Here is a 13,917-nt window from a genome sequence, read left to right as displayed (position 1 = left end):
GACGTAGCCATTTTGGAATCATATCTTAGGCCATTCATTATCCCAGGGTCTGGTACTTGGTTACATTGGTAAATTGAACTAGTCAGGTGTCATATAGTATAGATTGGACCGTCCTTGTGACAATATAGGGCTAGATGAAAGGACAAAAGCTATTATTCCCTTATCATAGGGGCGCCACTAAGTTGCTTGTTCGTTGTCTGAGTTGCCATCTTCTCCGATACTAGTTTACATAGCCCAATACCTAGCGAGGTTGGTGCTTACTCCTCCGGAGGATAAACAACAATACGGTCCAGATCCGCTCCTTTGTAGTCGAAACCGTTGTAAAGACCCCCAACAGTAATGGTATTGCGCTTCCCTTTCTTCAGCGTCAGCTGCAGTGGCGTTGACAGAATGATGCCCTTATGGGTGTCGCGTTGGTAGAGTGTCTGCACGTTCTGGGTGTCACCGTTTACGACCACGGAGGAGATGCGTCTGAGTTGCCAGCTTCCGCCGATGCGGTCAGGTGTGCCGCCAGCTGTTAGAGGTTAGTTAGAGAGCTGCAGAGGGTTAACTTAGATGGAATAGTAGGGAGTACATACGTTGGTCGCCGAAGCCCATGTCATCAGTATCTGGATGGGGAGAAGATATTGGTAAGTAGATAGCATTAAAGCCAATAAGTGGATGACATACTCTGGTAGTAGAAAGAAACCCACTGCGGCTTGCCGGTGCCTTCAATACCTTCGAAAGTGATCGTGCTATCATTTCCGTAAATGCCTGTTGCGATGACCCCGTCGGTGCCAAAGTTCTGTGCTTCAGAGTTAGGATGCCTCGATGGAAGGGTAGCGTGAGGGCTCTAAACGTACAGCCTCCTGCAGATAGGCATCGCCGTTTGTTTTTGCTTTGCTGGCTGTGTATGTCTTCCCCTTGATGCTTCGCCATTCTCCGGTTTTCCTAGTAAAAATTAACAGCTGTCTCCCTGGTTCATGACCGTAATACTCACACATTTAGATCGTAGACATCATGCCATTCTAACTCAAGGGTCTTCTTGCGCTCATCAATCTGGAGAGGGAGCCAGATGTACCGCGACTCCCAGAGGGAGTTTGAATCCCACTGGTCGCCGAGGTAGAGGTATGTTGTCTGCTTCGTCCCGTCAATCCTGATGGTGAATCCGGACTGAGAGTTGAACGTGCGAGTGTTGAGCGGGGCCACAATGAATGGCTGTGACCATGGTCCGCTGAGCTCGTCCGCGCGGAAGGCAACGACGTCTGTAAATGTCAGTTTCTTTCAGCTTTCCTCAAAAAGAATATCAGCCATACTGTTCGGGCGATAGCCAGTCTTGTGGCTCATCAAAGCCCAGTAGCTGTGGTCCGTCTGGATAATGGTCGGGGCTTCTAGGTCATATTTGGGGAAGCGGTAGACCTAGGACGGTGTCAGTAAAAAAAAAACTTTTGCGCAGTCCGGAAAGGATTCGTACCACTTCCTCGAGGGCAGTAATATTTGTGTTGTATCGGGTGAGGTAAACATCTCGGCCGTCAACGCTGTCACCGTTGGAGTAAAGAGCGTATGATCTGCCATCCGTGCGGTCGGTAAACAAACCAAAATCCTGACTCCAATTGCCTAACGGGGACGTCGCGGAGACGAATTCGTATGGACCTGCGACAGTATCGGACGTCGCTAGGCCTTGGAGGAGCCATCCATAGGTAGAGTTATCGGCGTGCCATAGCATCTGCTCTACTTAGCGCTTTTACCGGGAACGCTCCGGGTGACCTACATGGTACTGCCCTGCTTCTTCGCTGTAGACAACCTTTGGACGCTGAATGATATGCTCTGGGGAGATGTACGGGTGGCCTTCAATAGGTTCTAGTGACGATAGAAGTCAGGATTAGAGAGGCTAAGTCGGATTGGCCATGCACTTACCAAGGGCCAATCCATGGTGTTCCCAAGTCGCAAGGTCATCCGAGCTGTAAACCGAAACACCACCTCCCTCCTCCTGTCCTTCGATCTTGTACTCGCCAAAGAGCCAGAATTTCGACGATTCCTTGTCGAAATACACGCAACCTGCGTGGGCATTGACCAAGTTTCCCTCGGTGTCCTGCCACCGCCCGCCCGGCACAATATACTTCGCCTGAGCCGCGGAGGCCAGCAGAATAGCGGAGAGAGATTCGAGCAGCCGCATTTCGACTATCGGTCAAGACAATTGAGGCCCAGTGATTCAATTGCCCTGGCGTGAGCCTCCGGCAGGCCGTTTCGCCCGCACTTATACTGTGGGGAAGCAACCAGGGTCCTGGATCTCATGGTCGGGGTGAGCTATCCCGAAAAGGCGGGGGTAAATGAAGCTCTCCGCAATTTCTCCGAAATTGTTCTTGGGATGAGCTGGGCTCCTATGATGTTACCTTGCGTTGTTCTCGTCTGTCGATCGTTGCCTAATCTCGTGATTCGTTGGAATTTCTCCGTGGCTAAGCCCGGTGGTACCCAGACCAGGGCATCGTGCATTTTCATTTGTAGAGTCGGTATATTTTTTTCATACCTGCGGCCATCGTGAATCTGCCAGACGAACTCATAATGATGGGAGTGAAGAGCGTGATGACCTAGCGGTTGAAGAGATGTTTAAGAAGTAGAGGAAGGAAGCTGCGTTGTGTTGATCTGTTATCTCTGCCTCAGGCATTTAGTCACGTGATTATCCCCCGCACCCCACAATTCTACTGTGTAGAACTGCGACTCCGTCCCCTCTGCCCTCTTGGCCCATGGCCCTCGTCCTCGCCCTCGTCCTCTATCATAGCTTAGCAAACGTTACAGTCATAATTTCTTGATCTACTCCAGGACTCCTAAGTCCTTATTCACGCCTTTATAGTTTATTTATTAACTTGCCCTGTCTGTCCTCGCTGGACACCGCTTACGGTCTCAATTTCGGATCGAAATTCTTGGTGAAAGCGACTAAATGGGTAGGCGAACACAGCGCAGTCAATAGTTAATCTCTACAAGGTAGAGATACGTCGGAATACTAAGCGATACTGGCTGAACGATGGAGCTTAGAAGGTATTATCTGGTGAGAGAAGTCCCTCGGAACCATTCTTCATGATTGACGGCATGGAATCTTACTGCTATCTCATCTTATTAGAGGCAAGCGAGTACTGGTCTAGATGTCTAAGCTTCCATTGACACATGCTTCTCCTGCAAATGCAGATCCATGACGCGCACGTCTCGATCAGGCTGCCTCTTCTCCTCTCGCACCGTCAGGAACGTTATGCCCATTGTCCAGAAAGCCAATGCGATTGACACCGCTATCATCGCCCACATGCCTTTCGTGAACTTCGGCGCCATATCAGCCGAGTAGAAAAGGATACTCCACCAAGCGTTGACGGCGTTGCTGCCCATGTTCATGGAAGCAATCACGACCGATCGGAGCCGCTCGTCCCTGTAGCGCATCGCGTCGTTACACCACGCAAAGAACGTGGCCTGGCAGGCGTACACTGCGCCGGCCCAGTAGTACGCGCCCATGACTGTAGCCGTGGAGTCAAAGCAGGTAAGGATCATTGCCGAGGTGACGACTCCAGTGATGGCAATAAAGTACCCGACCAGGTACCTTTTGCCGCCCATGAAATCGGTCAATGTAGCCCAGAATAGAGTTGATACTATTCCCACCGCTGGGATGCCTGTTGGATAGTTGTTCAGTTGTGAGACGGTGTAAGAGTTGGTCGGGTGGGACTGTAGATATAAGGCGAGCAGTGCGTTCGTCGAGAATGATTCGGTTTCGCCGGCGATAATCCACAGTACTACAAAGGCCCACCAGTACCACTGGAGAAACACGCTCTTCAGGAAAGCCCAGTTCAGAGGGACCTTAACTGTTCCAGACTCCGGGATCCGTGCTACGGCGAGAGCTTTCTCCTCTGCAGTGAGATACCGTGCTTTCGTCGTGGTGGGCGTGTCGGGAAAAACGATGAAGCCGTAAATGGCAATTGGGATTGTGATCAGGCCGTCAATCTACATCTATATTAGCTTCTTGCATGGATTGGCCGGGAGCCGCAGCTTACAATGAACAACCATCGCCATCCGGACAGCCCTTGCATTCCGTCCATGGACGAATGGATCCCCGTCTGGATGAACCCTCCAAACATTGTCCCTAGAGCCGGGGTCAAACTCAAACTCTTCCCCAAACGGTACAGACGGAGTGGTTTGTCTCATACCTGCTAGGCCCGATGCAGTGAAGATGCCGCTGCGCTTCCCGAGCTCTTTCTCCGTATACCAGGAACCCAGGATGTAGTGGGTGCCGACAAAGGTGCTAGACTCTGCCAGCCCCAGGAAGAACCGGATCGCCATTATACCTTGCGGATTGGAGACCGCTGCCGTGATCATAGTCAATCCGCCCCAGATGACCATAACGGCAGGGAAGAACAGTCGAGGACTGACGAAGGTCAGGGCGAGATTTGACGGGACCTGGCCCACGATATATCCGACGGTGAAGATGGTGTTGATTTGATTCAGCTGATTCCCTTGGAAGTTGAGCTCCTCCCGCATCCCTGAGACGTAGGCATTATTCAGGTTGGTGCGATCAAGATAGTTCACGAAATAACAGAGACAGCAGAAGCTGAGGATCACCGCATCGAGCTTGCGCAGGAGCTTGGCCTCTCCAGGCACCGTTTCGTGGCCCTTGACGTAAGCGGCAATTTTGGAGAGCATTATGAATTTATTTTCCTTAAAGAAGATTACCGAAGCTGCGGTTTGTCTTTATTCTTTATACGAGGGAGCCGTCCGGCTGTCCCTGTGACTGCTTATCGACGCCACTGTCTTGGCCCTATCGAAGAAGCTAGCTTATCAGGGCATTGGAGAAGATGCTCAGGAGGGAGCTTACCCCAACTTTTCTGGTATCAGGCCTTCCTATCCGAGGAAAAGGATCCCGTCATTAACCTCGGCGTTGCTGGCCCATCAGAAGGCTCAACGGTATCGTCCCTGGTTTTGGCTTTGCCTAGTCTTCTGGCTAAATGGTACAACTCCCAGTGCCGAAGGACACCCCAGCTGCTAAGCTGATTGTCTGTCCAAGTCCAGATCAGCATACTGAGAGCTCCCTCGCTCTCGCCAGCTCAGCCAGTACAACAATATCGGAAGGCTACAGTACACATACACGAAGCAGGCTCATGCTAGCCTCCACACAATAAGCACGGAGCATTTTGTGGTCCCCGGTCTAATGAAAGATCGTTACGGAAGAGGCTCCCTAGGGCTATATCTTCCTTTCTTTTGTCGATAACATGCGGTTGCTTGCAAGAATGATCCTGTTGGAAATAGGTTTTTACTCTCTTTATAACTCCAGAGGTAGCTTACTAAGTGCAGTCGACTATCAAGTATGTGCTTACGCTTGCACTGTCCACTGCGCTCTTTCCACGTGGAATTGAAGCTCTGGAGACTGGATTGATTGCTTATCCCCTTGTCAAACGAGTCAGTACGTCCACTCAAAGTGTGCATAATGGCGTGCATGAAACTTCAACTCCGAGATCCTGATATTGGCTGATAACCTCGGTGCGGTGGGCCAATGATGTCAGTCTTCAAGAACCGTCTTATCCGGTTGCACAACCCCGCATCCACTCCCCAATGCATACAAAAGCCAGCTCGTTGTGCTTATCTGGATGCAATATCACCAAACAAGGTTTTTTGCTGAGCAGTCAAGGTTGCCGCCATGTCGTGGGAATCGGTTGCCGCCAAAAAGCGCCAGGCCTTAAAGAACGCCATTCCTGCTGAATGGGTCATCCCCGCTGAGATCTTCCCACCAGAGGACCAGCTGGATGTGACCAACTTCCCTAAGGACTCCGGCTTCTTTACTGATCGCGAGCTGGAGATCACATCGACGCCTGCGCAGGGGATCCTAGATCGTCTGGCTTCAGGGTCATGGACGGCGGAGGAGGTGGCGAGGACATTCTGCAAGACTGCTGCTGTAGCTCAACAATTGGTGCGAAGTCTATGTTCATTTTCAGCAACCGTAGAGGACTAACAACTGTAGACAAACTGCTTGTCAGAAATTCTCTTTGACAGAGCTATTGCCCAAGCGAAGGAGCTTGATGCCTACTACAGAGAAACCGGCAAGACAAAGGGCCCTTTCCACGGACTCCCCATTTCAATCAAGGACAATTTCAACCTGATCGGCATCGATGCGACCGTGGGATTTACCTCGCTGGTAGACGATCCGGCCACGTACAATAGCACCCTGGTTGATCTGCTGCTCGGTGCTGGTGCAGTCCTATATTGCAAGACCAATGTTCCCACCGGTATGGATGCAGCAAAATCTGCAAAAGGTCCGATAGCTAATGAATGCTCTAGCGATGATGATCGCCGAGACGGTCAATAATGTCTTCGGCCGGACAGTCAATCCACGCAACCGCAAGCTCACATCCGGCGGCTCGTCCGGTGGAGAAAGTGCACTGATTGCCTTTGGCGGCAGCCGAATCGGTGTTGGCACAGATATCGGTAAGCTTGAACTTGCTTGGACATAGACATCGGTACTGATTAGGGCCCGCTACCATAGGCGGCTCCCTCCGCATCCCCGCTGCCTGCACAGGCATCTTCACCATCCGCCCTTCCTTTGGCCGCTTTCCTAATTTCCAGACCCGCTCCGGCCTCGCAGGCCAAGAGGCTGTCAACAGTGTCAACGGGCCAATGGCCAAGACACTCGAGGAGATCGTCCTCTGGGCTCGCACCGTCGTCGGCCAGCAGCCTTGGCTCACTGATCCAAAGTGCCTTCCCATCCCCTGGCGGGACATTGAGGTAAAGAAGTCATTGAGAATCGGTGTGTTGCACCACGATGGATTAGTAACGCCCACGCCTCCCGTTACCCGTGCCCTGAATGAGACGGTGCAGAAGCTAAAAGACGCCGGCCATGAGGTTGTGACGTGGGCGCCGACTGAGCACAAGGACCTGCTCACTACACTGGCCAATTTCTTCGTCGCTGATGGGGGCAAGAGCGTTCGCAAGCTCTTGGAGCCAACAGGCGAACCATTCCGTCCTGAGATGAAGGCATACGAGGACGCGGCGGAACTCGGCGTCCATGAGATGTGGCAGCTTCATTTGAAGCGAAACACACTCTGCAAGTCGTATCTTGACCGGTGGAATGAGAGCGGCATTGATGCCGTTCTATGTACGTGCCATGACCCGCGTCGTCGAAGAGCTTGCGACTGACAGTTTTCCTAAGGCCCAGTAACACCCTATAGTACCGTTGAGCACGGAAAATTCGCCTATGTTGGATACACCGGCGTCTTCAATGTGCTCGACTACCCGGGCGTCTCGTTCCCATGTGGCGTCAAAGCAGACAAGGACCTCGACAAGCCTTACGTCAATCACCAACCGTTGACTGACATAGACGCCCAGATCCAGAACGATTGTGAGTGCCCGTTGGGTTTCTAGGGTGTGAGTCTGGACTAACTGCAGCACTAGACTCCGCCGAATCAGTCCACGGTATGCCGGTGAGCTTGCAGCTCGTTGGCCGTAGACTCGAGGATGAGAGCGCCTTGGCTATAACAGATGTCATTCTCAAGGCTATTGCGTCTTCGAATGGGGCAAAGTAGAGGCGCTACTTGAGGTAATAGAGTACTTATTTGTATATAGACTAGAATCAATCATAATTGCATGGCTATGTGTATAAGTATTTGCGGGCTAAATCAGCATATCACATCATAACTGCTGAACTGAGTTTAGAGTGCTTTCAGATATATAATTGTCAGACCCGTCTTCTAATCACTATATCGTCATCGAGTTTTGGCGAAACTTCGACTCTTGCGTTTCTGGAGACAAGGACTCAACCAATATGCACCTAATTCACCCCTGGAAGAGTGCATAATAAACTTTAGCAGTTCCTTTAGTCACTGTCGCCCAAACGGGCGTTGAAGTTGCCTCGGGGTGGGACTCGGAGATGCGCCGAGAGCCAAGTAGAATCACGTGAATGAAGGTAAGTTCACGTGACTAGGTTAAGTAATCCACAATGCGTTGCTAACACGCTGCCTCGGAACCGATCTGACTGACTCCCAAACTCGAACTCACCACCGAAGTTCAACCGAACAAACAATCACAGCCAGCCCAAGTTCTGGCCACGGTCGATTGATATCGCCATCAGTGCTGATAAGATGATGTTAACTTGAAACTGGTCGGAATCGGTGGTGTCAAGCTGAGATGACGGCGATCCGCATTCGATACGGACGACGGGCCGAGTGCCTCGCCCGTTCTGGGCAATCCGTCGTCTCTCTTCACCCTTTGATCGGGACAATGGCCGGCTGATCCTCCCTTGCAGAATGTCGACTGACTTAGTTCCGAGACATTGCCATGCCTATATCTCTCCTCCATCCCGAGGCGTTTTCAGCTTGTTTGGCACCTGTCGCGCGATCGAAGCATCATGGGTTCGCTCGACACTCCAAGTGGCGACTATGCTTGGACCGAGGTCAGCCCAGCTCGATGGGAGCGTGATATAGATGAAGTCGAGCAGTTTTACACGTCGCTCGCGAAGACCTACGAAGGGTGTGGACGTTGCTGCTTTGCGATAACGGGGTACGTATCCTTCTCGGTACAGGGGACTGATCTCGCGGTGGAAAACGCTCTGCGAAAGGCCTGGCTGAGGTTGCGGTATGAGAACCCGACGATCGCATCTCGCGTTGAGTACAGCGAGCAGCGGCAGAAGTGCAGGAAAGTCTACGAGGCGATCTCGAGCCCGGAGGTGCAAAATATGTGGCTGCAGGAGACGTTTCGCGTCATCCGCACTAAGTCGTCTGGCTTGCAATGGTGCAACTCGGACCCTCCAGTTCCTGTTCTTCCGACTCTGTTCCTGATAAAGCGTCCTGGTCGGCATAGGGGTGTGATGACCGCAGACGTGGTGCTTCGCTGTCGTCACGATATTGTCGACGGTGTTGGGACTTTGATGCTTCTCAATACTCTTTTCGCCCATGCGGCCCAAGCTCTTCATGAAGGCGATGATTACACCATTCCAAACTTTGACAACGAGTGGACACGGTTGAGTCCGCCGTTGCGTGTCGCTGCGGACGTTTCGCCAACGCTTAGCAAACAACAGGAGGCCCGGCTTGCGAGGACAGTCGTGTGGAACGCCGCCCTGAAGAGGGATGTTGAGATTGCCGGTTTTCCTCATCGAAAGGACGCGACTAGACCAGGGAAACACCAACGAGTGGCTATCACACTGTCCACAGAGTCAACGCATCGTTTACTCAAAGCATGCAGATCCCTGGGCTTGACCTTGACGCATGCGTATCACACTGCCATCGGCATCGTCCTTCGGGACCTCCAGAAACGACAGGCACGGCCGCGGACGGTGCGTTACGTTAATTACAGCCTTCTTGATGAACGGCCACAGTGCAAAGACCCGTACAGCACGCCTGCTCACGCAGCCTCCGTTTACCATTCTGTGTCCGGCGAGTGCCTGGCAGTTGATTTGACTGTCCCAGCTGCTTCCATCGGCGCACCTGAACAGCTTTTCGACCACAGCATACCGAGACGACAAGAGTATATGAGAATCGCTAGCGCTGTCCGTCGCTTCGACCTGCAAAACCGCAACGACAAACAGCGTATTCAAATGGTACCCTCGCACTGGGCAATGATTACACCTCCCTGTCCAGCGGGTAATGCAACACCGCCTGTCCCTGTGCCTTACAACAAGCCGTCAGTATCGCTTTCCGACTTGGGGGCGATCGATAGCACGATATCGCCGACGCATGGCGCATTCACACTGGACAATCCATGGGTAACCAGGGAGCATTTGGTGACTGGGCTGGCTGTTTTCCTGGGAACCTGGAACGGACGACTTACCTTGAGCGCGACTTACAACGATGCGTGGCATACCAGAAACGAGGCTCTGGCATTCCTTGATCGGTGCAACGTTGTTACCATTCAGGCTCTCGGTGCATGATAGGCGAGAACTGGCGGTTCCTCAGTCAAGCCACCTTTAAGGTGACACTTTACTGAAGCGGACATGGCCGGCTGTGGTTTAGATTGGGTATCGGTAATTTCATAGTTATAGACTGCATTGAAGGGATTTCGATACTATCCTCTCTCTTGATCCGCCGGCCGCCATTGGTCGCATCCCGCGTATGGTCTTGGAGCTCTTCCTTTCATTACCCTTGGCGCAGTCATATGCCGGCTGATTTTTTACTTTAGCACATGGCCGTATCAGGACATTGGTCTAGCCTAATTCCGAGGTCCCTGACTAGGAGCTCGACAGCGAAACATGCCAATGACCCTCGCTTCTATTCCTATATTAAGGGAAATTATGCGCATCGTTGCAAGTTTACCCATTTCTGTGCCGCGCTTTGCTCTGGAGAAGCAAATGCATTCTGAATATAATTAGTATAAATACGTAAAGCAAGAACTCTACCCGAAACTGTTGTGAGGCGGAATCAACCTTGTTCTTGCCAAAGCCAACCCTTTATACCGGAACCCCTCTGTGGGAGAGACTGCTTGATTTTATACGCCTGCATGGATACATCACCTCCATGAGAACCTTCTTGTTATAATCAAAGTGAGTTGGGGGAGTGCTTGGTTTTGCGGACATTTATCAAGACGTCCTTTGCATGACCGGCTGCGTTTTCTCTGGCCTTCTGCAGGGGCTCTACGAGATTCATCCCAACATATGCGGAACGAGGACAAAACCAGGTCTACTCTCTATGCACCATTTGTGGCCTGAACAGGACTGAGGCGGGAGCAGCTGGTGCTTGTCTGACGACTGCTTCTCTCCTTCCACGTCCACGCTCCATCTCTCTGCCACCCTCACCCTGTCCGCCATTCCACTCCGCCCCTTCTACCCCAGGCCGTATATCCTCTGGGAGCTTGAAGGAGACAAGCGAATTTGGTGGCGGATCGCACTGCCAGAGATTCGGTTTGGTTCAACGGCGTCGAACATTGATAAGCCGCGATTGTTCGTGGGAGCCAAAGCCACATACCTTCCGCACCTTGTTAAAGGGATCAGATATGGTTCTCAGTCGTACATGGGATGTCCTCTAATGGTGAAATCTTTGGTCACGTTGGTACTGCACATTCCGAGTTACGTATCTTCGAGGGTTGTACCCATCAAGCAAGGCGCAATTCAGTCGACAGCAAGGGTTGAATCAAGCCTCCGCCATGTACCGCTTCAGCAACTCAATCAAAGGCTGACTCATGTTACTCGACGCTACATCGCATGCAATACCACCTCAGCGCGTGCAGTCGTTGTCATTGTGAAAAAGAAGTCTGAGGGGCCAGGGTCGGATTCCTTAATTTGCATGAGTTCCTTGTGATGTTGTTGTCCATCGGCCTGTGCCTCTGGTTAAAGTATGTGTAGACTTCCCTTGAGCTCCATGGAAACAAAGGATAAGCTTGAGAGGAACCTGGCATGGCCGAACGTGTTCATAACTATAATAGGGAGCTGTCCGGGTAGGAGTCATCTACCAATACGTCTCTACCCGGGTATCATTTCTTACAGACCTTGGCTCAGTAAGGATTATGGACGGCAATAAGTCCTTGCTTTATATAGTTGCTTGTAAGAATGCCGTTCCCCTGCAGCAGTCTTGTGTGCCTTGAGAGTGTTATCAATACAGCAATGCGCGAAGGCAAGGAATGTGCCGGTATCTTAAATTATTATTTTTTTCCAGCCCAAATGTTGACATGCCCTGGCTCTATCTGTACGATTGGCCCGACTTGGGAAGGTCCACTGTTACTTTCAGTCCTCCAGTTCCTTTAGGACTCCGACTTCCAATGCTTGCTGGTTTTTTTGGTTCGAGCCGAGTCAGGACCACGTTCGCATCGGCTGGACGTGTTCGGAGAGCCATTGCGTGCCCCCCCCCCCCCCCCAAAGCGTAGCGAGATTCAGTAATAAATACCGAGAACGCTCCGCAGCAGATGATGCGTCGCACTAGAGAAGGGACGCTGGGAAATAATGCAGACAAACCAGACCAGAGACTGAAAGCTGACCGGAGGTTCAACCGACTCAAGGGGCTTACAGCAGCTCCACAAATGGTCCTGCCAATATGCAAAATACCAAGGTAAACAACTGCATTGAGTCTATATAGAAAGAATTGCCTGGCAGTGAACAATATTATATCAATTAGGCGCATTAGCCTAGGGGGTAAGCAGAGGTAGAGGTATAATTATAAACAAAACATAAGAGCTTTAAAATTTCATCCTTCAGTCATTCCTCATCCTTGTTCCGTAACCATTATCATTCCATCTTGCTATTGCTTCGTCAATCATTGGCCCATACTACAAAACCAAACCCAGCACAACCGGGATAAGTCCGAAGTGCACCGGCAAGCCGAACCGCGCCGCCGCTCCCGTGAAAACAGGCGGCGACGGCGAGGGCGAGCTGGTGCCCGTCGGCGAGACATCAGTCAGAGTGCCTGGCGTTGAACCTGGCGTCGGTGCGCTTGAGGCTCCTGAGCCGTCGTCGCTACTGCCATTGCCAGAGGTTGGACTAGGTGATGGACCCGAAGTTCCCGAGTCTGAGCTTTCATTGTCATCACTCTCCGAGCCTGATTCCCCAGCGCCGGATGTAGTAGTTGAGCTGGTAGATGTCGAAGTGGCATCTGAGCCCGATTCTGTCTGGGTTGATTCGTCATCACCGGGACTTGATGTCCCAGTCACGGTAGTCGAGTCGGTAGCCGAGGTGGAGACCTCATCTCCGTCCCCGCCTGTACTCGTCGGATCCACGGCTGATGTGCGTGTACTCGATGCGTTCTCGCTGGACGTTGTGATTGGTTCGCGAGTAGAGGTCTGGTCCTCATCGTTGCCCAGCCCGTCACAGTAGCCTAGCCACTGGTTCAAATCGGGCGGGATGATCTGCGGATCTTCATCGTCTTCGGCGGGGTATCTCTCATTACACCGGCTACATTGATCGAGCTTGTCCATGAACGCGGACGTAGCCTCGCAAAGCGAGGGTGTTTTCCCGCGTCGTTCCGCTTCCAATGCGGCACCGTTGCAATCGTCGAAGCAGACGTCGCTGAATCGAATGACGTCCTGCAATAGTTCCTGCCGGGGGAGTAGCTTGCTGAGCATTCTGCCAAGACCCACGCCCAGGAAGGAGCGTTTGAAGTAGTCCACGCCATAATCCTTCTCTGGGAAGCGGAAGATCGAGTAGTTGAGACCGAATGGCTCCGGGTTGAGGTTGAAGTAGTACTTTGAGACGTTGTATGTGCCCACTTCGTCGGATACTACGGGTTCGCCCCAGTATTGGTCCTCGTCGTACAGGGGTGGTGCTTTAATACATTCTTCGGGGCTACAGTAGTATGTTTCTGCGGGTAGTCCGGCTTCAAAGTTGCACCCACCGACTACGTCCTGTCGTTTCGGGCGGCAAAGGTAACCTGGTGGGCAGCCCCAAGTGTAGTCCGTCGGGAGAGGCGTGGCGGGTGTATATGTCGGGTTTATCGTCAGGCTGGGACAGACAGAGACAGAGACAGTTTCGGTTTCAGTTTCAGTAGCAGTTGTTGCAGTTGTTTCAGTTGCAGTTGCTAGATGTATTAGTATAGGATCTGGCATTATGGGCTTGGGAAAATACCTGTCACAGTTACCGGAGGAAGAGTTTGAACTGCAGTCGAGGTAATGGTGAGGGTTGTAGCCGGGCCTGCACAGATTAGCTATTGTTAGACAGATAGGGACATGATATTTACCTGGGGTTTCATTCACAATTGTCGTGCTGATAACCTGCGTAACAACCACGGTTTCGATTGAAGTTGGACCACTCACGGTGCTGGTGTAAATGACTGTAGATCCAGGCAGCTGCACTGTTGAAGCTGGTAGCGTAATTGTCGAACCCGGCAAAGTCGTAACCGATCCAGGGATTGTGACTGTAGTACCAGAAATCGTCGTTGTAACTGGAGGGAGAGTGGTTACCTCGCCTGGCAAAGTTGTCGTGGCCCAGATAGTAGTTTCTTCGCCAGGGAGGGTTGTGGTCGACCAAGCAGTGGTTTCTGTCCACACGGTGGTCTCCTCGCC

At 51.9% G+C, this 13,917-nt stretch overlaps 6 protein-coding genes across 6 annotated transcripts; 3 read left to right on the top strand and 3 right to left on the bottom strand.

The window, feature by feature from the left end:
- Positions 1–257: 257 nt before the first annotated feature.
- Positions 258–2,155, bottom strand: BDW70DRAFT_153071 (putative beta-glucanase; the record flags this gene model as incomplete). Its single annotated transcript, XM_073739557.1, has 9 exons — positions 258–514; positions 579–608; positions 670–784; positions 843–930; positions 980–1,244; positions 1,296–1,398; positions 1,454–1,705; positions 1,751–1,839; positions 1,897–2,155. 9 exons carry the CDS (start codon positions 2,153–2,155, stop codon positions 258–260), a joined length of 1,458 nt encoding a protein of 485 aa, XP_073592563.1.
- A 968-nt stretch (positions 2,156–3,123) lies between these two features.
- Positions 3,124–4,730, bottom strand: BDW70DRAFT_171037 (major facilitator superfamily domain-containing protein; the record flags this gene model as incomplete). Its single annotated transcript, XM_073743102.1, has 3 exons — positions 4,164–4,730; positions 4,011–4,099; positions 3,124–3,960 (listed from the first exon to the last, which is right to left on the bottom strand). The coding sequence occupies exons 1-3, from the start codon at positions 4,654–4,656 to the stop codon at positions 3,124–3,126; spliced, it is 1,419 nt and encodes a 472-aa protein (XP_073592562.1). The 5' UTR covers positions 4,657–4,730.
- An 888-nt stretch (positions 4,731–5,618) lies between these two features.
- On the top strand, positions 5,619–7,526 carry BDW70DRAFT_171035 (amidase signature domain-containing protein; the record flags this gene model as incomplete). The annotated part of the gene is made up of 6 exons (XM_073743101.1): positions 5,619–5,917; positions 5,969–6,233; positions 6,286–6,432; positions 6,491–7,099; positions 7,154–7,342; positions 7,396–7,526. Exons 1-6 carry the CDS (start codon positions 5,648–5,650, stop codon positions 7,524–7,526), a joined length of 1,611 nt encoding a protein of 536 aa, XP_073592561.1. The 5' UTR covers positions 5,619–5,647.
- Positions 7,527–8,216: 690 nt separating this feature from the next.
- Positions 8,217–10,219, top strand: BDW70DRAFT_106059 (uncharacterized protein). Its single transcript, XM_073734406.1, has one exon. It carries the CDS (start codon positions 8,348–8,350, stop codon positions 9,863–9,865), a length of 1,518 nt encoding a protein of 505 aa, XP_073592560.1. The 5' UTR covers positions 8,217–8,347; the 3' UTR covers positions 9,866–10,219.
- A 620-nt stretch (positions 10,220–10,839) lies between these two features.
- BDW70DRAFT_106061 (uncharacterized protein) lies at positions 10,840–11,352 on the top strand. Its single transcript, XM_073734407.1, has one exon. The coding sequence runs from the start codon at positions 10,941–10,943 to the stop codon at positions 11,226–11,228; it is 288 nt and encodes a 95-aa protein (XP_073592559.1). The 5' UTR covers positions 10,840–10,940; the 3' UTR covers positions 11,229–11,352.
- Positions 11,353–12,189: 837 nt separating this feature from the next.
- BDW70DRAFT_163233 (uncharacterized protein) lies at positions 12,190–13,911 on the bottom strand (the record flags this gene model as incomplete). Its single annotated transcript, XM_073741271.1, has 3 exons — positions 12,190–13,433; positions 13,481–13,546; positions 13,593–13,911. Coding segments are annotated over 3 exons (1,629 nt in total), but the record flags the coding sequence as incomplete, so codon positions are not given.
- Positions 13,912–13,917: the final 6 nt, after the last annotated feature.

Source organism: Aspergillus foveolatus (genome assembly GCF_047715535.1).
Source record: "Aspergillus foveolatus strain CBS 279.81 unplaced genomic scaffold BDW70scaffold_65, whole genome shotgun sequence".
Classification (NCBI taxonomy): Eukaryota; Fungi; Ascomycota; class Eurotiomycetes; order Eurotiales; family Aspergillaceae; genus Aspergillus; species Aspergillus foveolatus.
This window is presented reverse-complemented; position numbering and strand designations above follow the sequence as displayed.